General features: G+C 53.0%; 1 protein-coding gene across 2 annotated transcripts; it reads right to left on the bottom strand.

Moving 5' to 3' along the window:
* Positions 1–835: 835 nt before the first annotated feature.
* HNF4A (hepatocyte nuclear factor 4 alpha) lies at positions 836–26,566 on the bottom strand. Of its 2 annotated transcripts, none has more exons than XM_078057237.1 (10): positions 26,399–26,566; positions 22,341–22,515; positions 21,118–21,212; positions 16,005–16,111; positions 15,130–15,285; positions 11,638–11,725; positions 10,592–10,747; positions 8,005–8,271; positions 5,005–5,157; positions 836–3,949 (listed from the first exon to the last, which is right to left on the bottom strand). In XM_078057237.1, exons 1-10 carry the CDS (start codon positions 26,511–26,513, stop codon positions 3,807–3,809), a joined length of 1,455 nt encoding a protein of 484 aa, XP_077913363.1. In that variant the 5' UTR covers positions 26,514–26,566; the 3' UTR covers positions 836–3,806. The 2 variants fall into 2 exon arrangements, with proteins under 2 accessions (XP_077913363.1, XP_035951922.1); XM_036096029.2 differs by having other exon boundaries at positions 8,035–8,271.

Raw genomic sequence — 26,566 nt, 5'->3', positions numbered from 1 at the left:
CTCCCTTGGGGAAGCTGAAAGGGTCGCCCTGGTGTTCCCACACCTGGGCATCCGGAGTCTAGCCTCCCAGCAAGCCCTCTCCCCCCATCACTGAATGCCGTGGTGCGCTGGTGACATGTAGCAACTTGCTCCCCAGGGGCAAAGCCTTGGTCTGTAGCTCTCGCCCACTCTTGCCCCACTGTCACCATCAGTACCCCACTGCCAAACATGAAGTTGGGAAGAGAAGCTAACAACTGGCTCTCTAGCGCATACCCCTGAGTGAATATGAGCTTGGGGTGTGTGGTGGCCACAGCACGAGCCCACCTACCTAGTTTATCAGGGGGAAAGGACCAAGGTGGCAACAGACCTAGCTAGAAATTCTCGAGTGCATCCTTGCCTTTATTCTTTTTTAAAACAACACTTGCCTTTATGAAATGTCCCCATGCCTCCTCATCCCCTATGGCCGGCCGTTGGCCCAGGTCCCTGGCAATGACCCAAAATCGGGCTCCATCTTGGACCCTGTTGCCATCCTCCCAGATCTTTCCATCGCTCTCCAACCACATCTCTCCCCTTTCGAGAGGGAGGGTTGACTTTCACTCTCTCTACATAGTGAGCGCTTGGAATCAGGGGTCAGGTTTAGAGTCCCACTTCTGCCTCTACCGTGAGCCTCGGTTTTCTCAGCTCTAAAAGGTGAAGGGGGACAAAGATAATAACGTCTAACTTGCTTACCTCTTGATGCAAGATTAGAAAGCAATAGTGTATATAAAAGCATTTTGCAGAGCATAAAAGACTATCTGGCTATTCTCATTCTTGTTTCTAACACTTGACAAGGAAGAAAGGACACCCATCCAAGGACTTAGAAAACATATGTGCCATTTATTTTGCTTTATAAACTTTTGTTAAAACACACAAGAGTAAGAAATGGTTTTTTTGCTTCTTTGCCCCATTGGGCGGCAGTGACGGGCTCAGGGGTCCACACAGGAGCTGGTGGTATTCACACCCACAGGAAGCAGAATCGCTTGGTGTGAATTTCACAATTCATCCCAGTCAGGGAAAATCACAGAACAATTTGGCAAAAGTAATTGGCTTGGTCATCACACAAAGTCCAAGAGCATACACCTCCAACCCTCTCCTCTGTCCGTGCTGCAGGGAGTCATGTGGATTCTGGAAGCTCCTGAGAGCTGCCCAGAGAAAAGGATATCTCAGGGGAGGAACTGGAGGGTCCATGCTTGCCCTCCCAACCCTTGTTTAGTTCTCCAGATTTTATATTTTAGGACCAGAACTCAGGTGGCAAAGAGAGAGAGAGAGAGAGATTTTCCAATGCCATATCCTCAGAATCAGAAAAGTAAACTGCTCTGTTTTGGGCTTCCTGCCTTGCAATAAAATTATTAAAATGGAATGGATTTCTCCTCCTGGAAGGGTTAATTTGGGGCTGAGGACTGAGCCCCTGACCCAGAAGATTGCTACTGTTAAAAGCCCCTGCTGGCTTACTCCATCCTGTGGAAAATTCTTATCTCAACTTCGCTCCCATGACCGAGGCCTGAGCAGCACTGGGGGCTGGAGGAGCAAAGAGTGGGAATGACCACAATGACAGAAAGATTCTGGCTTCCCCACCTTACCCCAGACGAGCCTGGGTTCCCTGACTGGGATTTCTGGGGACTCAGAATGAGGGATGGCTGGGAAGGCTTGAGAGCTCTGAGCATGGGACAGTCTCTCCTGGGACTGGGGACTTAGCTTGGCGGCACGGGCAGGCTGCTCCTGGGACCACGGGAGATGTAGAGGTTTCTCTTGGACATACTGCCCTCAAACGCCCCATGCCTCTGCCACAAAAAGCAATCACTAATGGTGGAATTTGGGGGCACTGCGGTCCTGCCTCCGTCCACTCAGAACAGTCAGCCTGGGGTGGGGATAGGTGGCCAGGCTAACTGTTCACTCTCCTACCTAAGCACAGCTCCAGCCCCACAACACATCTCTTTTGTTCCCAATGGCTAGTAGCACTTTCCAGAATTTTCCCAAAGCCACCAAAATTCCCAAGGATGATGTGCTGGCTGTTCCGTTTTGGGGCTTAATGTTTCAGAGCAGTGCTCAAACCCAGGCCTTCTCATCTCTCCCTGGCCCACCCAAACTATTCCACTCTTGGAGTGCCAGGCCACATTGGTCCATCTCCTAAGAACCAGACCCCTGACGCCCCTCCTCCAGACTTGGGGAGTGAGGAGAGGAAAGGGGTCCAAGAGTTATGAATTCTCCTGTTCTTTAGCAGACAGGATGCTGGACCCTACCCGGACATTAGTATAACTCCAAGCCAATCTTAGTCCTGGGTGTGGGCAGGGCCCCTGGGAAGAATAAGACTTTGGCTTCTGAGGCTGATGACAGGGGCAGGAAGTCCATCAACTGGCTCACAGTGAGGACAGAGGGGCCCTTTCAGAGATGCTCAGCCACCCTGGTTAAGAACTCCTATTATGATCCAGGCAGACCTGGGATCCAATCCTGACTTAGCCACTTACTAGCTGTGTGAGTTCTAGGAAAATCACTTAACCACTTAGACCTCAATTTCATCTTCTGCAACAGTCTCTGGGTAATAGAGAAGATGCAATGAGATGATGCATGTCAAGTGCCTTAACACAGCGCCAGAAATGAGGCAGAGTTTGAGAGAGGCCCAGGACGGGGGTAATTCCTCCCTGACATCCTTCTGAGCTGAGCTCGCACCCATCCATCTTCATCTCCAGGTCTCCTCACTCTCACCTGGATCACATCACCAGCCCCCATCTGATCTCCCTGCTCCCTCCCGGCTCACTGAGCACCTCCTTAGCTACTCCCAAACCTCAGTGCCTCAGTCCTGGCATTCAAGACTCCTATGCTGCTCCAAACAGCCTGGTCTTTCCATCACCTCCCCCCTGTGCCCTTCTTCCAACCTGGGGCCTTGTCCAGGCTGTTTGCCCCTCCTTGGAAAGTCCTTCTCACCTGCTCCGCTGGCTGGAATCCAGCCCTTCCTTAAAGGCCTAATGCAGAGTCTGCCCCTTTCCCCGAACTTTTTCTGACCACTTCAGCCCCTCCAAGTTCCTGTTGCAATTGTCCACTTTGGGTTGCCCTCTCGTTGTTGACAGTTTGTGGGGAGCATCACCCCAAGTACCTGCCCGATTCCCTAAGAAGGGAAGAGCCATGGGTTAGAGGTGGAATGGTGTCTTCCTTCTCAACAGTCCCACACTGTGCCTAGCCCAGCTAGTCTTTTAAAATGCTCCTGGAATGACTGGGGGACTTTTTGCAAGTCTTCTTCAGCCCCTGGAGAGGTGGCTGTGGAGAAATTAGGATGGCTGAGGAAGGTGAGAGTGGCAGGTGGAGAGAAGCGTTGGAGGTTGGGGCAGCAGAACAGGGAGGGGTCAGATGCCCCGATCTGACCCAGCCTTGAAGAGCTCAGTGTCTGGGGACTAGGACAGTACTTGGAGGAAGAAGTACCAGTCTGAAGGGGAAGGGAGCTATTAAGCAAGGTCCCATGTCGTCTCCAGACAGCTGTCCTTTGGGGCTGAAGAAGTTGGGGGTAGGTATGATGAAGGGGAGGGCAGTGGCTTCAGCAAGAGAAGAGTTGTCCAAGGCAGCAGAGGATTTTCCATCTGGGGTCTCCCCAACTCAGAGCTCTGTCATCCAGAGCAGGGGGTGGAGGGTAGCAATGGGATGTGGCCCACAGCCCAAGTTCTTGGTCCCCTTGCCCTTTCCACTGCTGCCCTGAGACTGGCCTTGTTGTCACAGCTTCCTTCACTGGGAACAAGAGACCACCAGGGCTCTCTGAGGGGGCTGGGAGGCCAGCAGAGCCCCCGACCCCCCGCCGCTTGCTAGATGACTTCCTGCTTGGTGATGGTCGGTTGGGGGATGGCAGAGGGGGGCTTGACGATGGTGGCAATCGCTCCCGGCAGGAGCTTGTAGGGCTCAGACCCCGAGCCACCTGGCGGTGAGGGCTGTGGAGTCTCAGGGGTGGCTGCAAGGACAGAGAGACAGACAGAGGCTGCTGAGAATTCCAACCTTTTGGGGAGTAACCAGAGTCTTGGGAAGGTTCTTCCCCCTCTCTGACTTAGTTTCCTCTTCTATAAAATGAAAGAATTAAACTACACAATCTCTAAGGTCTCCTACAGCTCAAACCTTCTGAGTCCCAGATCATGAAGTCTAAGCCTGGTGAGGTTGGGAAGGCTTTGGCTGGGCCAGGTGTGGCCAGAGACTTCTGCCCAGGTCCTACCAACCTCCATCTCCTCCACCATTTAACATGGAGATCGAGGCTGCTTCTCCCAAACCAGGGCCCAATTCTGACTCTCTTCAAGGACAGTGGGACATGTGACAGCAATGTCCTTTCTTGGAGAGAAAGAGCAGCAATTGATGAGACCCAAGTGTCTGGCCAAAAATACCATTTCTCTGATATTTAGGTAGATGAATAATGGAAACTAATTGGCCTCACAGCATCATGTATTTGAAACTCAACTTTGACCATGGCCCCCTTGGCCAACTCACCTTTATCCTTATTCGATGGACAAGTATCCCAAAGAACAATCTCATTTTAATGGACCACCTCATCCCAATGATACTCTTACTTTTTGGAGAATTTCGTCCAATGACAAACTCACTCTTGTGAGATTTCACCTCAGAGGACCATCTAGACTGGCGGACATCCCCACCTAATGAGTAGTTTCACCCAATTGTCTAATGGATAGTCTTACCTAATTGGGCAGTCTTACTTCAAAGAACAGTTTTACCTAATAGGCAACATCACCTAATGGAATTCTTATCCCAATGGACATGTTCACCCAATGGATCCCTCATCCCAAGGATAGCTTCATTCCATAGAGGCTGTTAATTACCTCACTGAATGAATGGCCTCAGTGAAAAAACAGCCTTAACAAATGGACAATCTCACTCCTCATTCCATACCCTGGAGCACAGAGAACTGTTATATCCCAGTTCCCATCTTCTAGACCCACCCATCCTGGCTCCCCTCTTAGGTCCCAACCTCATCCCTTGCTGAGTAGAGCTCAAGTTGCCCACCTGCTTGCCCCCTGGGTCGGGGCCACTCACACATCTGTCCATTGCTGAGATGAGAAGGCATCGTGTTGGCAACAATGACGTTCGTGCCCATGTGTTCCTGCATCAGATGTGGGTGCAGGGGATGATGGGCATGAGGTGCATCACTGGAGGACCCTGCAGGTAGAGAGAGACTCAATCAGGTTGGAGAGTCTGATAAAGACCATGGCATGTGTTCCTGCATCAGATGTGGGTGCAGGGGATGATGGGCATGAGGTGCATCACTGGAGGACCCTGCAGGTAGAGAGAGACTCAGTCAGGTTGGAGAGTCTGATAAAGACCATGGGCCTTGAGGCACCTCTTCCTCAAGTGTGGCCAGTCAACCTGTTTGTCCGATATTGACGGTGCCTGTTGGCTACCGATTTCTGGGTTAGTAAACTGGGGCTTAGCATTCCTCTCCATAGGTTCCATGAGGGTCTTGAGAGGACCCAACAAACCAAGAGAACAAAAGTTAAAAGAAAGAAGGAGCGTGTAAGGAAGCTGTGAGATCTAAATATTATAATGAGTAGTGTATTGGTTGAATATGAATGTAATGATTTAATCAATGGCTCTCAAAGCTCCATGGCATGCAAGTCCTTCCATTTGGTGCCAACTCACCTTTAGCCTTGTTCCCCCCATGCCTCCGCTTCAGCCAAACTAACCTACTGATAGTACCTGAGGGTTCCCTGTACTTCCCTATCTCTCCTTTTGCCCATGTTCCTTCCATGAAAGATGCTTCCTCCACACCCCCATGTCCACCAGTCCAAATTCCAGCTCAGATAATTCCACCTTTGGGAAGCCTTTTCTGATTCTCCATACTCCAGTAGGAAATAAACCTCTCATTCCTTGGAATTCCCGTAGTAATTTATCTGTAACCCATCTTTTGGGAACATCTACTTTTCTGTCCATGAGCATTACAATTACAGATATATTTTTCTTCTCTTTGAGGGCCTAGCAAAGTGTCTAGAACACAGTAACTGCTTTAAAAACTGTGTCAGAATAATACCATATAAGATATAGTTTGGTCATGGCTGTGGTCAATGGTGTGCCATGATGGGATTTTTAGGGCTTGCAAGAGGCCTCTAAAGTTTCGATGATAGCTATCAATATTGAGCATCTATTATGTGCCAGATACTGTTTTACAGCACTTTTCATGTTTGAAATAACTGAATCCTCTCAACTTGAGTCCTATAAGGTGGCTATTATTATTGTCCCATTCTACAGATGAGATTACAGGGCCCAGAGAGATTAATTATTTTACCCAAGTTTATCTGGCAACAGAGCAGAAGCTCCATCCTGATCCTTTTTTTTTAAGATTTTACTTTTAAGTAATCTCTACACCCAAAATGGGGCTCGAACTCACGACCCTGAGATCAAGATTTGCATGCTCTTCTGACTGAGCCAGCCAGACACCCCTGTCCTGATCTTGATCTCAATGACACTTGATTCATAATTCACAGGGTCAAAGTGAAAATGAGTTAGTAGTTCTCAACTGGGGGAGATTTGGGGCCCTCAGGGGACATTTGACAGTATCTGCAGACATTTTTGGCTGTCGCTCCTACCGGGGTGCTGCTGGTATCTCAGGGGTAGAGGCCAGGGATGTGGCTAAACAGTATACACAACAGCCCCCACAAAAAAAGATTATCCAGTCCCAAATATCTGCTGAGGTGGCCGTTGGCCATACCATCGCCAGAGACCGCGTCACCTCCCAAGTCCTGAATTCACTTAGATCCTGACTCCTATCCTTCCAGCCCACTTCATTGAGTGCTACCGCTGCAAAAATTCTCTCATCCCACCGTGGCTGTCAATTCCCTGACCCCCACTTCTTAATATCTATCACCATGGCCCCTAATTGCTGGAGTACCACGGGGCTGCCTTCCATCCTGAGCTTTGAACTTGTCCTCCTGATAACTCCCCGCTGGATGTCTACAGTCCTCTCGAGGTTTGCCAAAGTCTAAATGGTCTCTTGGTTCGTCTCCATGGTTACCATCATCTCAGCCTCTACCTGTTTTCCCTCCATCTTCCTCAACTCAGTAAGTCCTGTCACTCAAAGGAAAGATGTAGGTTTCATCCTTGACCCTTCCCGTCCCCCCTCCCCCACATGCGATCAACCAGCAAATCCTGCGTGTTCTTCCTCCTCGCAGATGATCCAGTTTATCCCATCATGCCTTCACCCCATCCTCCACCGTCCTACCCCCGCGTGGTGACAGTAACATTCTCCCTGCCTCTCTGCACCCCTCTGAAACTCACTTTCTACCTAACATTCAGAGTAGTTTGTTAAAAACGGTAGTCTGATTTTCACTCTTTTTACAGAAGTAGCAATGAAAATAAAATCCAAATTTCTGACCGTGGCCTACACGACTGTACGCTCATGATTTGGTGTCTGCCCATAACCATCTTCATCTCATGCAACACCCCCTCCCCCACCATCTCACGACCTTATTCTTCTTTCTCGAACACACAAACCTCCCCTGCCTCAGGGCTTTTGCATGAGTTATTTCTGGCTGGAATGTTTTTCTCTTGGCTTTTAAATGTTCTATTTTCTTTCATCCGTTGGGTCTTAGCACAAAGGTCCCCACTTCAGAGAGGCTGTCTCTGTTGGCCAACCTATTAAAATAGGCCCCTTTTCAGTTACGCTCTATCGTAATACTTGCTGACTTCAAAAATGTAGTTATCCCCTTTATTGTATACTTGGTTACTGTCAGTTCCCACATGCCCTTATGCACACGTGCACGCGCACTCCTATGAAACCTCTGGGAGGGCAGAGCTCTTGTTCTCTGCTGCATCCCCAGCACTTAGAACAGTGACGGACACACACTAGGCTCTCAGTGCCCGAATAAATGGACCATAGTCCCCATTCTTGATGAAGAAACTGAGGCTCAGGTAGGTTAAGGGATCTGGGCAAAGCCACAGAAGGAGGAGGTGGTGGAGCTGAGAGGTGAGCCTAGGTGTGAGGCTTATCTCTTGCCAGGGAGCCCCGCCCACCTCTCAGCCCCTCCTGGGCCTGGCACGGACCTCCCAGCAGCATCTCCTGCAGCAGGTTGTCGATCTTGGCCATGCCGAAGAGCTTGATGAACTGGATCTGCTCGATCATCTGCCAGGTGATGCTCTGCAGGGTGGGCAGCAGGAGCAGAAGCTCACCGAAGCGGCCGCGGGAGTCGTACTGGCGGTCATTGATGTAGTCCTCCAGGCTCACCTGCACCTGGGAGCGCAGCCGCTTGATCTTGCCCGGGTCGCTCAGCCCCTTGGCATCTGCAATGGGAGGGCATGGGCGAGGGCCCGGCTGGAGCATCTGGGGAGCCAGGACCCAGATCTCTCCTGACTCCTGAGGCCCTGACAGGGGACCTAGTGGCCCAAGGTCACTTGCGGAGTCCTTAGCAGTGCTGGGACCAGGATTCGGGGTCCTCAAGAACCAGGGTACACTAACACATTTATAGCTTCCTGGATGCAGGCAGAAGCATTTCTGTCATATTTCCTGAGATGCAGAACTGGGAGATGGGGGGTGGAAGGGGGTGGGTGGGCAGGACTTCAGGAACATACCCATGAGGGCACCTAGCAACCTTCTCATTACACATGGGGAAAATGAGGCAGGGAGCAGGGAAAGGACTTGGCCCAGGTCATGCATCTAGCGGTTGGCAGATCCATAATGGGGACTTGGGGCTCCTGATCACAGTTGAGGTCCCACTGACCAGACATCAGCATATGTTGCTTCTCTTAGAAGAGTCTCCCCGCTTCCCTCCTCCCTTGCCTGTGTCATCTTGGGGTCTCAGCTTAGGTTTCACCTCCTCCAGGAAGCCTTCTCTGTTCCACCCTCCCAAGCCTGCTTTATGAGTGTCCATCATGCCCCAGATTCCTGTGGTTCTTCTGTCACTACCGGCCACAGAGCACGTAACTGTCTCTTCCACTAGATTATGAGCTCTGGACGGGCAGGCATGTCTTGTTTGTCACTTTAAACCCACTACCTAGCATCACGCATGGTCAATATTTGTTGAATAGATAACTAGATGAAGGGATGGTTAGATGAATGGAAGGATGAATGAATGAAAAAAAAATCAAGGAATAAATTCTAGATCCTTAACCTAGAAGGGGATTCAAGTGATTGTCCAATAGTTAAACTCAACCTTCATAGAGGTCATGCATTATTTCCTCTTTCATGGACAAAGTAAGTGGCAGAAAGAGAATTTCACCCACACTTCCAGTCCAGGGCTTGCTCCACCAAGCCACATTTGTGCATGACTTCATTCAGTCAACAAACATTTATGGAGCATCACCTACATGTCAAGCCCTATACTAGGTCACCTGCCCCTCCGAGCCAGGTTGCTGATCCTGACTCAGCATCAATAATTCTCCCCATTTTATTGAGCAATTACTATCTGTCCAGCTCCATGCTGAGCACTGTAGGGGATACAGCCTGGGTCAGGCTCTCAAGGAAACTAGAACCAGAAATCTTACTCTTCAAGAAATGGGGTGTGTGGTAGGCAAGAATATAGGCTTGAGACCTAGAGAGTCTGTAGTTCAAATCCAGGCCTTGCCATTTCCTGGTTGTGTGACCTTGGGCAAATTAATCAATCTCCCTGTGCCTCAGTTCTCCTACCTGCAAAATGGGGATAGTAACCACTCCTACCTCAAAGGTACCACGTTGTAAGTAATAAGTGACATAATCCACATAAAGTATTTAGAATGGTGTCTTAGTGAGTGTTCCATAAACTATGGTCATCTCCCTCTTCATTACTGTTATTACCAGGGGTGATCTCCACGTAGGTGGAGCCTAGCACCAAGGGCAGCGCCTGGCACGCAGTAGGTCCCCTCTAACGTGTAAGGTGGGAAGGAAGCAAGCAAGGCTCTGGAGTCCAGCATCTTGATATTGTGAAATGAAGTCAGGCTTTGCACAAAGACATAGCTACAAAGCCATTCTTTAACAATGCAGGTGGAAAGTCAGTAGATGGAATGGGGAGAGGAGAGGTGACAGCATATAAAGACAATCAGTGGAGACACTAAAATCGCAGTGAAAATTCAGGAAGAAGATGGGAGAGAAAAGATGGGAGTGGTGAGAGAGAAAAGTGAAACCCTCACCAAGGGCAGGAGGAAAAATGTGATCGAAAACAGCTAAATCAAGAAAGAGATGGCTTAGCATTTTATTTAGAGCCAGAAGAAACCGTTAAAAGACTCAGAAATGGCTCCCCCGGGGAAGTAGGCTTTAGCACGGAAAGTGGGGTACATTTTAAGTATGTGCAGACATTGTTTTGATAAAAAATTTTTGAGGGAAAGAAGAAAAGATGAAAGGAAAGAAAAGAAGGACGATAGGAGGTCAGGAGAGGAAGGAGGGAGGAGGGGACAGAAGGGAAAGGGGGAAAAGAACAGAACGAAGCCTCTGGAGTCTGTGGGTCTTGTCAAGTCACATCATCCCTCTGAACCTGGGTCTTCTTCATCTGTTAAATAGCTCATGCAAACAGCCTCGGCCAATTGTTGTACTGAGAATGAGGCTGTCTGTGACTGCAGGGTACATAGCCCAGTAGGGAGGTCTGACGGAGGGCCTGGAGCCTCAGGGGTGGGTGGGGGGCGGGGGCTGTACCTGGGTCAAAGAAGATGATGGCTTTGAGGCAGGCGTACTCGTTGTCATCGATCTGCAGCTCCTGGAAGGGCAGCACCAGCTCATCGAGGATGCGCATGGACACCCGACTCATCTCCGCCAGCTCTGGGCAGTGCCGAGGGACGATGTAGTCATTGCCTGGGTGGGTTGGGAAGGAAAGGGGATGAGGCCGCCACCTTGGGTGTACCCTTCTCCCCAGCTTTGGACAGCCCTTGCCCTTTGCAGTTGCAATGCCACTGGGACCCACGGGAGAGGGCGCATGGAGATTGTCATGCCCATTTTGCAGATGAGGAAGTGGAGGCCCAGATGAAAGGAATGAGTTGTTTGAAGTCATTGGAGTGGCTCTGGAGCCTGGCTTTCTAGGAGCCTTTCATATCACCCATGCTCCATTCTCCAATATGACCCGTAAGACTAGTGACATTCAAGGGCCACTTGGGAAGCACCAGTGCATCAAGGTTAAGGGCCCAGATTCTAGAACTAGACTGCCTGGGGTTGAAATCCAGTTCTGCAACTCACTAACCATATATATTTGGATAAATTACTTTCTGTGCCTCCATTTTTTCATCTGTAAAATGGGGATAAATAATAGAACTTACCTCATAGGGTTGTTGTATTAAAGGCGTAATGTTTGCAAAGTACTCAGACCAGTATCTGGCCTGTAGTGTGATCTATATAAGCATTTAAAATAATACATAAACACGCCATGGAAGCATAAGTGACATAGGCCGGGGGGTGTGCCCTTCCTGGCGGCCTCTTGCCCCCAATCCAGAAAGCACATCAGAGCGCACAAGCAATTCCACGGATAACCCCAACTGTGCTCTAACTTTAATGCTGGAGAACTTCCATTCCTTGCGTCCACATTTCCTTGCATCTGAGTGGAGGATCCAGTTGGGAACACTGGGAAAAGGACATTCTTGATCTTTCTCCCTTGCCCCTGCATGCCACCGTGGAACTCTCCTGTGCCTGGGTGCATTCCACCCCGGGCCTGCCCTCCGCAGAGCCCTGGCTGGGGCAGGCAGCCTCCTTACCTAGAAGCAGAACGTCCTTGAACACCATGGACCGCTTGGTAGCTCCAAGCAGCAGGTGTTCACCGGCATGGGCTCTGAGCAGGGCCACCTGGAAGAGAGAAGGGATGGTGTCTGGCAGCTGCACCCCTGGGAAGGTGTCTGTACCCCCTGGGAAGGTGCTCTTAGCCAACTCAATGACCCTGGGCAAGTCAGCTTAATGCTTCCCTTGCCTTTACCCGCCTGAACTATAAAATGGGCATCAGAAAACTGCTGCTTCCTCCCATAACCGATAAAACCTGGAAAAGATTTAGCAGGAACCTGGAAGGGGAAAGAACGTGCACTCAGAGCTGGGAGGCCAAATGCTGACTTTATCGTTGAACCGCTGCGTCCTTGGGCAAGCTAAGCTGCCTCTTCCCTCTGGGCCTCATTTCTGTGCCTGATGAAACTTACCATTCTCAGTGTGTGTGTGTGTGTGTGTGTATGTGTGTGTGTGTGTGTGTGTGTTTTCAGCAGAGGTTCAATGCCTTTCATCAGACTCTCAAGAGGGTCTATGAGCCAGAAAGTTCTAAAACTGTGGGTCCTGAATTCCTACTTATAGGCCAGCTGCAGAAGATTATGAAGAGTACTTTATAAAATGCAGATTCTGAGGCCCTACTCCCAGAGACTCTGAGGCTGTATGTGCGGGGTCGGGGGCGGGGGGACCAAGGATCTGCATTTAACAAGCTCCCCAGCCAGTTCTGATGTGCAGTTGTGTTTGGGGAAATCACTGCTCTGGAAGATCTCCAGGACACCTGTTCACTCGACATTATAATATTCTAGGTTCTGAGAGTGAGTTCCAAGAGGTTGGACATGGATGTTGGTTCCCAAGGCCAAGTGTGAGTGCTGGCCTTGGCAGGGGATGAGCTTGACATATTCCTTCCCTGCCGAGAGACAAAGCAGCTTTGGCAGCCTGAAGTCTGAGGCAGGGACCCAGCCAGAAGGACGTTGTCTGTCCTTTCCGAACCATCGACTTTGGGGCTTGCAGCAGGCCCAAAGGACGGCAACATAGCAGCTGGTGAAAGTAGGAGCTGGCTGGTAGCCTCAAGGATCTTGTCTGCCAGGCTGGGTTGGGGAATTTGGGAGCTTTTTTAGCAGGCTAATCTAGGAAGTAAAAATGCTTTTGTTCATTCATTCATTGGATTGTTCATTCTTTCAGTCATCAAATGTTAAGTGCCTACTAAGTGACAGGCACTTCGTAGGAAGGAAGGATGAGAGGGAGGGAGGGGGTGAGAGTCACGTGATAAAGAGCGATGGGACAAGAGGGGCTACATTAGATGGGGAGGTCAGAGAAAGTCACTCTAAGGAGATGGCATTGTCTAGGGCATGGAAGGCACAGTAAACATTCAATAAATACTCATTTGAATGAAGAAAGGAAGGAATGGGTGAATGAATGAATGAATGAATGAATGGGCAAACTCGATAACTCCCTCTCCAGATCTGGCAGCCACCTGCCCTTCTTCCTCTGTCCTCCCAGGGTTACATCTTGTAAGTATGACAAGAAAGAGGGGAATGGCAAATAGCCTTGCAGGCGAGAGGCCACTCTCCATGACCAGGACAAGGGAGGCCAAGGATGCTTATTACTGAGCACTTCCCATTCACCAGGCACTGTGGAGGGCTTTTGTCACTGACCCCGGTGGCTCTCAAACCCAGGGGCAGAAGCCCTGGAAGCAAATCCCAGCCCTGTGGCTGTCTTGCTCTGCAACCTGGGGCAGATCCCTTTCCCTCTCTAGACCTCAGCCCCTTTATTCGATGCTATCCAGCCTCCTAGGTTTCAATGGATTGATGTCCAAAACAAATCAAGAAGTGAACAAACTTGGAAAGTGGTTCCTGGGGCAATACCGACAGATTTGGGGTGTCCTTTGGAGGACAGTGCCCCCCAGTTCTCCCAGATGTGTCCCAACTCTCTTGGGCAAGATGGGCTCCTTATACACCATGAATGGGGAGCTGGGAACCCTCCTGACACGGAAGCTATTCTGGGGGTGGGCAGGCAGGGTGGGGGTGTTAATGATTGTCCCATGTTGCTGGCCACCCGTCACTGCTCTCTAAGAATGCTCTGAGCCCCAGCCAGGGAGGTTTGGGTGGGAAATTGAGGTTAACAATTGCTCAGCTTGGGGGTATCTTATTGCCCTGCTGAGCCCCTGGGAAGGAACAGAAGGGATTAAACATTAATACAGATTCTCCAGCAGAGGGGACCAGGGCCAGCACAGAAGGAGCAGGGGAAAAGGCAGGGGCAGCTTGGCCGAGATCCCTGGCCTGTCGTCCCTGCCAAAGCAGGGAGGGATCCATGAGACAGAGCATCTGATCCAGGCCCCAGTGTGAGGGTGAGGACCAGCCAAACCAGTGTTTCCACAGTGTGTCCCACCATAGGATACTAACAGGTGTTCCAAGAGAGTCTGGGGCTTAAGGGAGTTTGAGAAGCCCTGGGTCCCACAAAGTTCAGTGCCTTCCTTGCCTGAAGGACTTCTCAGAAACCCTCACAGACTAACAGATGTCGCCAGTGTGCTGTGCAAACGTGCAAAACAGAGAAGCAAATGCACCAGGAGCTGATGTCTGGGGCACTGTCCAAGCTCCCTCCGAGCTGAGAAGGTGACCCAGTCCAACAACCCTTTCCCAGACAAGAGAGGCCTAGAGGTGCCTGGTCAGGAGCGATCATTTGCAGTATCTCAGAAACTCATCTGTCCTCAGATGTGCGTGCCCCCCCCCGCCACACTCACCCTCATCTCACTGCACTAGCCTCTTCCCTCCCCCAGCAGCCCCAGGACAGTTTTGGTATTCCAAAGAAGGTACTTTGGGAAATAAAACGCTGAGTTAAACCATCTTGGTGGGATACAAGAATGAAAGTGACATTTAGGGAAGCCAGCTGTGGCCTGGGCCATGATGTAGATGCTGCATTACATGATTTATGCATTTTAAATGGTAATGTCTTCATTTTCTTCTGAAACAGATATTATAATTCCCACTTTACAGATAAGAAAACTGAGACTCAGAGAGAGGAAGCAATTTGTCCAAGATCACACAGAGCACCAGTCTCAGAGCCAGGGCTTTAGCTCAACTCTCATAATCCCTGGCCCTGGGGCCCTGTCCACATGCCCGCAGGAGAGCTGTCTGGTGCAGGAGTGTGGAGGCTAGGAGCCTGGACTTTGGAGCTTGCCTACCAAAGTACACTTGCATGCACAGTGTTCTAATCCCAGCTGTGCTGGATACTAGCTGTGTGACCTTGAGCAAGTTACTTAACCTCTCTGTGCCCCAATTGCATCACCTATAAAATGGGAATGATAACAGTACCTAACTCATAGGGCCACTGGATGGATTAGATGAGTTAAGATTTGTATGGTGATTTAAACAGCTCTGGGCATACATGAGCACCACGTGTGTTCTGTTAAACAGAATCAAACTAATCCAAGGCTATATCCCAGGTGGGCCAGCAGGACCCACCTGCCCAGCGTCCCCACTGCCCACAGTGTCTGCTCTCACCTGGTCATCCAGAGGGAGCTCGCAGAAAGCAGGAATGTACTTGGCCCACTCAACGAGCACCAGCAGCTGCTCCTTCATGGACTCGCACACGTCTGCGATGCTGGCGATCTTCTTCGCCCGAATGTCTCCGTTGATCCCGGAGACAGGGGAGGTGATCTGGCGGAAGTGAAGGACAATGCTGGGGATGGCCAGGCCCTCCCTACAGTCTCTGCCCCCTGCACAGAGCGCTGCCCCCCACCCCCACCCCCACCCCACAGATAGTTTCCCTCTCGGGAAAAGGGGAGATGGACTGTGGACGCTCAGGAGGAAGCTCGGGGGCAAATGAAGAGAAGAAAAGATGCTGACGAAGGCAGATATGAGGAAGGAGGGCTCCCCCTGGGCCTCCACTGGGTGCCTGTCCCCCACTTCCTCCTCTGCCAGCTCCTTGGAACCCCAAGGAAACCCTCAGCCCTATAAGAGAAGCAGGGGGGAAAAAATCATCATTCTCATCTGACAGGTGAAAAAACCACAACCCAGAGAGGTGCTGTGACTTGCCCAAGGTCACACAGCAAGGGACGGGCTGAGCCCGTTTGCCAAGCTGTCTACTTGTCCACTAATCTGTTCTCTTAGGGCTAAACTGATCTCAGGCCCTCAGTGAAAGCCAACTCTGCCTGGCCTGCAGAATGTGTGCAAAAGGATGAACTAGAAAGTGCCACAGAGAGCCAGGCCTGGGCTCGAGTTCTGTCTTTGCTACTAAACTGGCTCAGTTTCCCTTCTGGGATATCCCAGGGCCCTTCAGACTGTTGCCCCAGGGCCTGGCTGGGGAAGACAGGGGTGGAGGCGAGACTCCTCTTTGGTGTGTGGGACCACCAGGTGGTAGAGGCTCATCCCGATACCTGCTGGGACAGGACCTCGGCCTGCAGCAATGCGCTGATGGAGGGCAGGCTGCTGTCCTCATAGCTTGACCGGCGAGTGCTGATCCGGTCCCGCTCATTTTGCACAGCTGTGAGGAGGCAGAGAGAGGTGAGGATGGGGGGACAGGGATGGGGCGGAGGGGAGGGTGGTCCCCTGACTGCTGAGGAGCAGATGAGGTATGAGGGGAGAGAGTCTGACCCATAAGGAGATACTGCAGGGCTGACCTGGAGTAAAGGAAACACGGTTGGAGGTGGGAGGAGGGGCCATCCAGGGGGCAGAGCCTGGATCAGCATGCGGGAATGAGGGGAGATGGATTCCAACCCAGCGTGTGGAAGAACCTTCGAAGCACCAGAAAGGCCCCCCAATACAATGGGGTGTGGTGGGAGTGATCCCCTGGTCCCTGTAGGGATGCAACATAGTGACGCCTTGGCAGAGGGTTTAAGGTGGGTCTTGAGTATTGAAGAAGAGATCTATCTAGATGACAGATTTTTAAGCTCTGTTTTGGAAAAGGGTCCCTTTTGTTCCAGATGAAAGTGTGTAAAACAAGGAAAATGAATGGCCCTGGGTGACATGGAGATGGCCCAGGCATTCCTGAACACCGAGACAGAAGGCCTGGAAAAGGGGATCTGGAGGCCCCCCTGCCCCGACAGTCTCATCCATCAGCAGGAGGCTAACCCTCCCTCTCAGAGACAGCACGAAAGAGCCCCGGCGCCCTCCTGCCCCATCGCTGGGCTCTCCTCCAGGAACTCAGAGCCCCGGGCCTCCACTAGGGCCTCCCTACTAGGGCCCCACACCTCCCTGCGCCTCCCCATCCGTGTCAGCCCTGGCCTAAGATAGAAGACGGACCTTCTGCGGCCCTGGCCCCGTCCCCTGGAGTCCAAGAGGCCTCACTGTGGAATGAGGCTTTGTTGAAGCTGGCAGGAGACCTGGTGCCTGTCTGAAACTTGCCACTCACTCTCTCTGTGCTGGTACGAATCACATCCTCTCTCAGGGCCTCAGTTTCCCATCTATAAGCTTGTCCATCTCTCTTTCTCAGACCACCTCTGCTCATGCCCACGTGCTGTCCGGAACGCCCGGCTCCGGGCTGGGCCCTGCTGCCTCTTCCCAGGAGCAGCTCAGGCTCTCCTCGCTGGTCTCTTTGCTTCTGGCCTCGCCCTGACTGTCCGGGCACCTCTCCGAAGACAAAGCGATCTGCTACAACTGAACCTGGTCACATCCCCCCACTGCTCAAAACCAGTGACTCCCCATCTCACGCGGAGCGAACCCCTTCGTCTAGGATCCCACTCTGCCCGCCAAGCTGCCGCTGCCCCCCTGCCTGGAATTCTGCTTCCCCCACAGCTTAGCTGCTTCTTCGCTTGGCGCCTGGCTCCGTGCCAACGTCACCTTCTCGGAGACACCCACTCTGACCACCCTGTCCGATGCGGCATTCCCTCCCTCAGGCTCTGCACTTTATATCTCCTGCTTTCCTTCTCTTCGGGGGCCCTTATTGTAGAATCTCTTGTTCATTCCTTTACTCTCTGTCTCTCGATGGGAGGGAAAGCTCCAGAAAGCTAGAACTCCGTTCCTATTCACTGCTGCAGCCCCAGCGACTAGCACAGAGCTTGGCGCACAACAAGTGCTCAGAAAATGTCTGTTGAGTGAGCGAAAGAAGCTCTGGTTCCTAGGTGGGCCCTATTTCTCAGTGGAACGTCCCCTGCAGCCATTCAACTTTCTCTTGATTTCACACATCATTGAAATCAGAGAATGAAAGGCAGACAGTGTAAACCGAGCCCCAGCGTGAGTGGGCTAGGACAGCGGTCCCCAGGTCGGAAATCTCTCCTGACACCCACCGCCCCGGCCAGGGCCAGCCCCAGGGCCGCTCCCCTGCACACGTGGCAGCCCTGCCCGCGACACCCCTCCCAGCCGCCAGCGCCCGCACCCACCAGGGCGCCGAGGGGAGGCGGGCCCAATAAAAGGGCTGCTGTCAGCAGCTGCGGATTGGGCTCCCCAAGGTTAGCCGGTGTTATCAGTGCCCAGCGCGAGCTCAGTCACGGAATGATGTTTTCCAAATGTTTGCTCAGTATTAGCAGGGTCGGGGACCTAATGTAACTTCTATTGAATATTAACTGACCCGGCCAGAGGCGGAGAGGAGGATGAGCCTGTCTTCCCAGAGAACCCCTGGACGGGGCCCATGGGGGGGGGCCGGGGTTCTGAGGAAGGGCCCATCAGAGTGCCCCTGGCCCATGGCCAGCCTGTTCCTGCTGCACCCCCAGCCCGGCTTCCTGGGTGGGCTTCCATCCAGGGGCTGAGCATTCGTCCTGGGTCTGCCAACCGAGCCCCAGGTAGGTGTTGTCTCAGGTTATAGGACAGAATCGAGACCTGCTGTTGGGCCCACTGACTCCCAGCTTTCTCCCCAGAGTCTTTGTCCCTTCAGGGAACCCACTTCTGGCCACCATGGAATATCCTCTGGCCAAAGCTCACAGGCCTATGGGATTTGGAGCCCTTCCCTGTGGTCAAGGGGAAGTCTCAGGAATCTAGACCAGAGACGATGCCCCCAGGCTGAGCCCTCCCAGTTTCAGTCCAGGGAGCTTGGTGTGTGCCCAGCTCAGGGGAGCCTGACTCCACCCGATCATGTCGCCTATCTGGCTTGAATTTCCCCATCTGTAAAGTAGGGAGGGGGTGGATTGGGTGACCTTGCCTCCATCCGGCCAGCCCATAAATCCTGCTGGCAGCACAGGCCTTCCTGTGGTCAGGGACCACTTCTGGGTTTCAATTCCTGGACCCTAAGCTATCAGAGAAGAGAAATGAAAACTTGTCCCAGCTCTCCTGAGCACGGAGGCTTCCCCCGAGAATCTCTCTCGGCTTTGGGGACTTCCCACCAGGCTGACGACGGGTGTCGGGACTACAAGACTTTGGTAGAACTGGTAATACTCTGTCTTCCCAGAGCCTGACCACCGTGACGACTGAACACCATGCCCCCCAGACCTATTCTCGAAGCCATCACGCAACTGCAGGTGCCACGATCTTCTGGTTGACTGAGGCATGCAAATCAGCACCAACACTGACCAGCTCACACTCACGTGTCATCAGCCAATGCTCCCATCCTCCTGGCCTAAAGCCTCCTTCCCTGAGCCAAGAAGCTCAGCCTATTTTCGAGGCCACGCTAAAGCAGAATGGCCTGGGGCTCTCCCTCCCCTTCCAGGAGCCAGGATACGGGGCTGCAGCCTCCTTGGCAGCTCAGGTGGAGGACCAGGGAACAAAGACACATGCCCCCAGGGGGACTGGTAGATCAGTGAGTGGGTCGCTGGACTCCCAGAGCTGGAAGGCATCATTATCACCTCCTCATTTTACAGACGGGAAAACCGGAGTCCAGAAGAAATGTCTCCAAAGTGACACCCGTGTCAATGACTCTGGATGTTTAGCAAGAGACATATATAAAGACTGACCACGTGTAGGCACCAGGCCCCGTACAACCGAGGAAGGCTGCCAATCCTTTTCCCACCTGCCTGCCACAAGGCCTGAAATTTTACCTCGAGAGCTTCATGCTCTGGAACCTGACACCTTAGGCTCTGGGGACAAAACCCCTGGCTGTGAGAACCACAGGTCCTGAGGCCCCATCATTGTACGCTGTCTTTCCCTTGCTTCCTGCTGCTCACGCGTGTGTCATAGTCCCAGTTCTCACATTCCTCATTCCACAAGGTGGTACCCGGCTTGAAGGAGAGGGTGTCAACCCCACTGAAAACTAGGGAGCCGGGAGGGGGGCACTGCCCTTTGAAAAAGCCCCCCCCCGACCTGAGACCCTGCCCCCCGCCCACCCAAGATCTGGGCGCTATCATTGTGGAGTTGGCAGCAGGAGGGGGCCTTGGAGCCCACCCAGGGCCCCATAGGGGTCAGCAGGCCCAAGTCCCCAACAGGACTCATGAGCTCAAAGCAAGGCCCTGCAGGGACGACACACAGACCCACTTCCTAGGGAGAGGACAGGGGGAATAGGGGCTCTGAGGCAGAGATTGGGGGCAGTGCCCCTCCTTCACAGTTGGCTCGGGCAGCTGGTCCTGGTTCCTGTCCTTCGGTGGTGTGTGTGTACAGGACTAGACCAAGGGCCGGGCTGGTGGGCGAGGAGTGAGGGTCTGGTGCCAGAGCTGGGGAAGGTGAGCGGAGGGGAGAAGGAGATGGAGTAGTTAAAGGATTTTTGCTTCCTGAGCTCGGGCTGCAAAAGTTGTAAACGTCCCTGAGGTCTGGAGGTCATAAAGGAGGGAACGTGGGGGTATCGCCAGACAGCACCCAGCTCTAGTCTGAAGCACCGGGGGCAAACCTCAGGGCTTGCACTGAGCAGCTGTGGGGCCTCAGGCAAGCTGCCGAACCATTCTGGGCCGCAGTCCCCTCATCCAGGAAAAGGGAGAATGACCACAGTGCCAGCCACGTAGGGCGCCACGTCACTCGTAGAGAAGCCCTGCCCAGTGGCTGGCGTCTGCCGCTTACCAGAGGCCTGGAGAGGACTCTCTAAACGTGCTCCGGTCTTCCCCTCCACCTCCACCCAGGGCAAGTCTGACGCCTGGTTCCCGCCCCGCAGAACATGAAAACTTTGGGTCACCTGATACTCAAGAGTGAAGACTAAGGAACGGGGTGGGGGGGGGCACTTGTCCCGGGGACAGGAAGCTCAGGAAGAGAGACCCCCCATCCCGTCCGCACGGCCCACATTTGCTGAGTCTAGGTGGCAGGCACATGGACATTTGTAATGTCATTCTCCGCTCTCTTCCTCTTTGCAACAGTATATTAAGAGAAAACGCCCAACTGGGCGCCCGTGGCCGTGGCGCAGGTAGGGGTGGTGACGGCTGGGAACCTGAGCAGCCCAGAGTGAGCGCTTATCTCTTTCTCAAGACCAAGCCCAGCCCTGCCCTGTGGCCAGATTGCCAGGCCCTCCCTCCTCTCAGCCATTAGCCATTCACCCCCCGGGCCTGTCACGGAGTCATAAAGCCTGGTCTGTCACCGGAGTCATAAAGCCTGGTCTGTCACCGGAGTCATAAAGCCTGGTCGCAGTTGTAAATGGCTGTGGGGGGGGGGGGACCAGGGGTGTGGGTGGGGCAGCGGGGCGGAAGCCGGAGGACGGAGGCTCACCTTCCTTCTTCATGCCAGCCCGGAAGCACTTCTTGAGCCTGCAGTAGCGGCATTGGTTCCTCTTGTCTTTGTCCACCACACACTGCCGACTAAACCTGGGGAGGGCTCGGATGGTCGGATGCAGAAGGCACAGCCCTCCCATCCCAGGGCTGAACTAGAACGCTGGCCATCCCCGCCTTGACTCCCAGCCTCCCTGCCCCCATCACGAGAGTTATGCTAACCACGAGAAAGGCCTCTTTCGTGAACTCTCTAAGAATCCACCCCTGTCCTGCTGAGGCTTGGAGAGGTGGCACGTAGCCCGGGATCACTCAGCCTGATGGTAGAACTGAGCTGGGAACTCTAGCCCCTTGAGGACGGGGGCACTGCTCTCTCTCCCACGTTCTAGGAAAGTCCAGAGCCCCTGGCAGGCTTCTTGTTATGGCTCAGAGCCAGTACGTGGTTGGCCTAAGTGACTCTCTTGTAGGCAGAAGCAGTGCCCCACGGGTGGGGAAGGGCAGACCCCTGAGTGTCAATGGGGGCTCTGCCATTGATTCAAGCTGGATGACCTTGGACAGATTCCTGGCCCTCTCCAAGCCACAGCTTCCTCATCTATAAAACAGGAAGAATCACAGCAACCGTGTCAGAGGCGTGTCGACAGGCGGAAATGAGAAAATATGTGGATGGGACTTGGCACAGCATCTGTGGATGGCAACTCCTCATAACTGAATGCTAGTATTTTATTATTGTTGTCACTCAGAATGGGAGGTGCTTTCGAAGGAAGGATCCCCAAGGCCTTGGGAAGCCCTTGGGGTAGGTAGAAAGGCCTGAGGCCAATCCCCTATTTGCCCCAGGAAAAGCACCAGGCTGGCAGATGGGCCCCATCCTCTGAGGCTTCAGAGGAGGCTTGATGCCAAGCCTCGTGGATCCTCATTTGCTAAATAGGAAAAATAACGATGGGCTTGTAGGGCCAGTTAAATACATACAAAGACTCAGTATGTCTGACATACAGTAAGTGCTCAGTAAAGGGCAGCTGGTAGCTTTATGATCAGTGAATGAGGTTCCTAGAATGGATGTTTCCATCTGGATCCCCGAGGCTTAAGAAACCAGAGGAAGCTTAAAGGCCTCAGAAGGCAGATGCCTCTGGGACCAAGTGAGGGAGCAGACAGACTCTGGGGAACATCATTAGCCCAAGCGTACCCATTTCCCAGCTAGAGAAATCAAGGCTCTAAGCAGGGGCTCCTCACCTGCAGGAGTACATGTGGTTCTTTCGCACGCTCCTCCGGAAGAAGCCCTTGCAGCCGTCACAGCTCGAGGCACCGTAGTGTTTCCCAGTGGCCCGGTCCCCGCAGATGGCACACAGGGCGCTGACACCCAGGCTGTTGGGGGCGTTGAGGTTGGCACCTTCTGACGGGGATGTGTCTGCACCAGAGGAGACAAGCGTGAGGACTCAGGAGGGGCCCTGCTCTCCTGGGGGCTTAGGTACAGAAACCAATATGAGCATTGTGGGGATCTCCCCCTCAGGGCTTCAGCCTTATCCAGACCCGGGTGCTGTTCCCACTCCCTCAATGACCTTGGGCAAGTCCCTTGGCATTTGGAACTCCTGTTTTGCACTTATTGCTTAGGGATGGTTGTGACAATGACTTACCAGAGTCATTAGTGAGGGTCTGCCAGTCCATGGTGGAGACTGCTAGGCCCAGTTTTTTCTGGGAAGTAATGAAAACTTGACCACCCCCTAGGATGCATCTGAACCTTACAGACCCTGACTCACTGGGCACATACACCCCCAGCATCTGCTCAGAACCTGCTCAGGTCGTATCCAGAGGCCTTGCAAACTCTCCCAGGGAATTGGAAGACATGCACCAAGGACAGTGGCCCATTTGTCCTCCTGGGAGGGTCATGGCAAGGTTCTGGGAATCTTCCAAATACCACCTGTCTCAGAGGCAAAACTATTGCATCTATATAAGTCTGAGAAGGGGGATAAGAGACAGGCGGCAAAGAGCTTGGATGGGGTGCTTGGGGTCCTTGGGTGCTAGTGCTGCTGCTGCCACTAACTCATCTGTGACCTTGGGCGAGTTCCTTTTCCTCTCTTCAAGTTCCCCCTGGGCCTCAGTATCCCTAACTGTAAAAGGCAGCAGTTCAACTGTTCCGGTTGTTTGCAATTTTTTTTTTAAATTTCAGTAGCCGAACCATCTTTGTGTAACCAGATCTTCCATCAAGGATAGACAGACCTCTTGGAGATGATAAACGCCATGGACCATCTCTCCAGAAAAAATGCGTGCAAATGCACACCACACAGTCATACATACACGGGTTTCCATGGATACCCCGAATCCGACCTTGAATTCCTAAGGAACACCCCACTGAGAACTGGAGAGGGGCATCGTGCTGCAGTTAAGGACATACATACATGCTATAGCCCTTCTGCCAAGCTTAAGTCTGAGTTTGCCTACTTCTTAGCCGGGTGACATGGGCTGCCTGAGTTTACTCCATGTCTTTGTTTCCTTGCGTGTGAAATAGGGAGCATAATAATCCCCTAAGACTGTTAGGAGGATTCAGTGAATCAGTGTAGGTGACATGCTCAGTACATAAAAAGCACTGTTATCAGCATTTGTGAAGGAATATCTTTTCTGCAGAATCAAACTCCTGGAGCAGATGACATCCAGCCTTCAGGTGTAAGCGGACACCGCCGCATCTCATCTCTGCTGTCGCCTGGCTGACATCTCCTAGATTCCTGAGGGTGCCCAGAGCTCGGCCCCCTCCACTTGGTGAATTATTCCCGGAGATGGGGATAATTGTTAAGCCACGTTGGTGCCCTTTCTCCCTCAGCCTCACCTCCCTCAACCCCTGGGGAGATATGACCCCACAACTCCTGGCCGTTCAGGTGGAGGCTGGGGGCGGGGGTTCCTCCATCCTGCGCAGAAGGGGCCGGGTGCTGCTGAGTGTTTCACCTCACCACTGCATCGGCAGACAGACTCCATTCTCCGGGTGAGAACACCAAGGCTCAGAGAGGACCAGTGACTTGCCCAGGGTCACCCCACTCCTGCTAAGTGGAAGAGCCAGATTTACAGCCCAGGCGTGCTGGATGACTGTGGCCCGTGCTGGACGACTCTGGCCCGCGCTGCCCTTGCTAGGGTGTCTGCTGGGGCCTCGGATGAACAAAGACCCTGCTGTTGTCGCTGCTTCCAAATCAGGGGTGGGAGACAGGTGGGGAGCTCTCCATGGAGAGCTGGAGCCACCAGCTCAGGAGGTATGTAAAATGTAATCCCAACACTCACGCCCCTTCAAAGGCCAGTAGAGAACGCAGACCCTTCTTACGGATGCCCAGTGTCCTTGAGACGACCCATGTGGGGCGAGGACCAGCTACCAGTGCTGAGCACCAGGGGCCTCACCTTACTGAGTCTTCCCGTTAGCTCTGGGAGGCAGGCGCTGTTATGTGTTCCCATTTGACAGACGAGGAAACAGAAGCTCAGAGAGGAAGATGGCTTGTGGAGTTCACACAGGTAGGAAGGATCTATGCCCAACTTTTGAGCCCAGATCTTTCTGGCTCCTGAGCCGGAGGCTGTGCTATCCACGGGACACCCAGTGGTGGCCTCTGCTTCGGGTGCATGCGACTCCTGGGAGGTGCAGGCTCTGAAGGGGTGACGGGGCTGGCCCCAGGGAGTAGTCTGGGGCTGGGCAGTAGCCAGGAGTGTGACAGCACACAATGTCCCCGGGGGTCACACGACACCCTGCCTAGTGCAGAAGCTTTTTGCTTACCATTTGCTGTGATTTTCCCCTCAATTCCCTTACATGGACACTCGTCAAAGCTGGCTGGCCAGCAGGCCTGCGGTGATTAAACCCATTTTGCAGCAGATAGAGAGGCCAAGCAAGGGGACAGGATGTGCCCGAGGTCGCACACCGGGTCTACGGCAGGAACAGGTGAGCAGCAGGTGAGGCTGACCATGGGCATGGCAGTCACATCTTTCTGACTAAGCCAATCTGACCACAAGCATCACAGACCTTGGCTGAAGCTGCAGAGCCATGGAAGGAAGGCAGGTGGCAGGCTGACCTTGGTCACCTGCCACACACCTTATTTGAGGCTGGACTGGGGCCTTTCCCCTCTAGAAGCTTCTTAGCTTCCAGGCTTCCTCCCTTCCCCTACCTCCTTGGGGAGAAAAACCTCCCACCCCAGCTTCAGATGTGCTCTTGGTGATGTGGGAACAAATATATAAATCTGGGGAGAGACAACGTGGGCAACAAAATCAGCTCAGAGAGAAATGGACGTGTGGCTCAGGTGAATCTCCTTTGGCAAACGGCAATTATCAACGCCCTGCATATCATGTCTGCATAATCAAGTTTAGCGGAGAGTACTGATCACCCCCCGGTCCAGGAACGCGCACCTGGACAGGAGCAGGTACAAACAGGGGCACGAGACAGAATGCGCATACAGGACATCCGTCCAGAAAGCACAGGGCACACTAACAGATCCGCATCCACAGCGCCTGTGTGCGAACATCCACAGATACACAGACACACACTCACTGCTGCTTCCGTACACAAGCAAGACAAACACACGCACCTCTAGACACACCAGCGAACACAGATGCAGTAATCAAATACAAACAGAAACAGACGGAACAAGCGCACACAGACAAATGAACACAAACGTGCAAATGGATTCCCGGAGGCCCATACATGCCAACACAGTAACCCCCCCACCCACACAGGAGTGCACAGAAACTCGTGCACGCACACCTAGACGAGGCCATGAGCACACCACAACACACACACACACTGCTGATTGGCATCTCACTGAACAGAACTTCCCTAAGAACTCCATTTTCTAAGTGGGGCGTTCACCCCAGGAAAGTCCCAAAGACACCCAGTGATGCCTCCATCCGGAATCTCCAGGGACAGAACATACCTTTCTATCTCTCTGGACCTAAGCCCAAAGGGTTCAGGAAAGGGCATAGTCGGGCCCAATTATTGGAGCTAGACGCGAAGGGGGAGGTCACCATTATGTCGCCGCTCCCAGTGACGCACTGAGCAGAGATAGCCTTGAGGTACCAGGGACCGGACGGGCCAGACAGGAATACCTGGGGTCCACTTTTGCTGGAGAGTTGCCCACGCAGGTCTCCCCTCACCCAGAATGCCTCTGGTCGCTGTACCTGGGCACACCTGTTTCACCTGGTGACACCTGTACTGACCTCTGGGCCCGACCTGCCGTTTTCTATCATTCTCCTCCCAGCCCAGCATTGAGTGCCACAGACCCACTCCCCAGCGGCACACCTGGGCACACCTGGGCACACCTGCCCCCACCTACCATTGCCCATCGTCAACACCTGCACATTCTCGAACTCGAGGGTGGTGTAGGCTGGGTCCAGCGCGGCACTGTAGTCAGCCATGTCCATGTCGACAAGGGTTTTGGAGAGGCGCATCCTCCCCTCCCACACCTCAGCCGCTCGCCCTGCCCAGGATGCCCACCCCGAAG

Source organism: Halichoerus grypus, chromosome 10, assembly GCF_964656455.1.
Source record: "Halichoerus grypus chromosome 10, mHalGry1.hap1.1, whole genome shotgun sequence".
Taxonomy (NCBI): Eukaryota; Metazoa; Chordata; class Mammalia; order Carnivora; family Phocidae; genus Halichoerus; species Halichoerus grypus.
The sequence above is the reverse complement of the archived record's forward strand: the minus strand, read 5'-3'. Positions and strand labels throughout refer to the sequence as shown.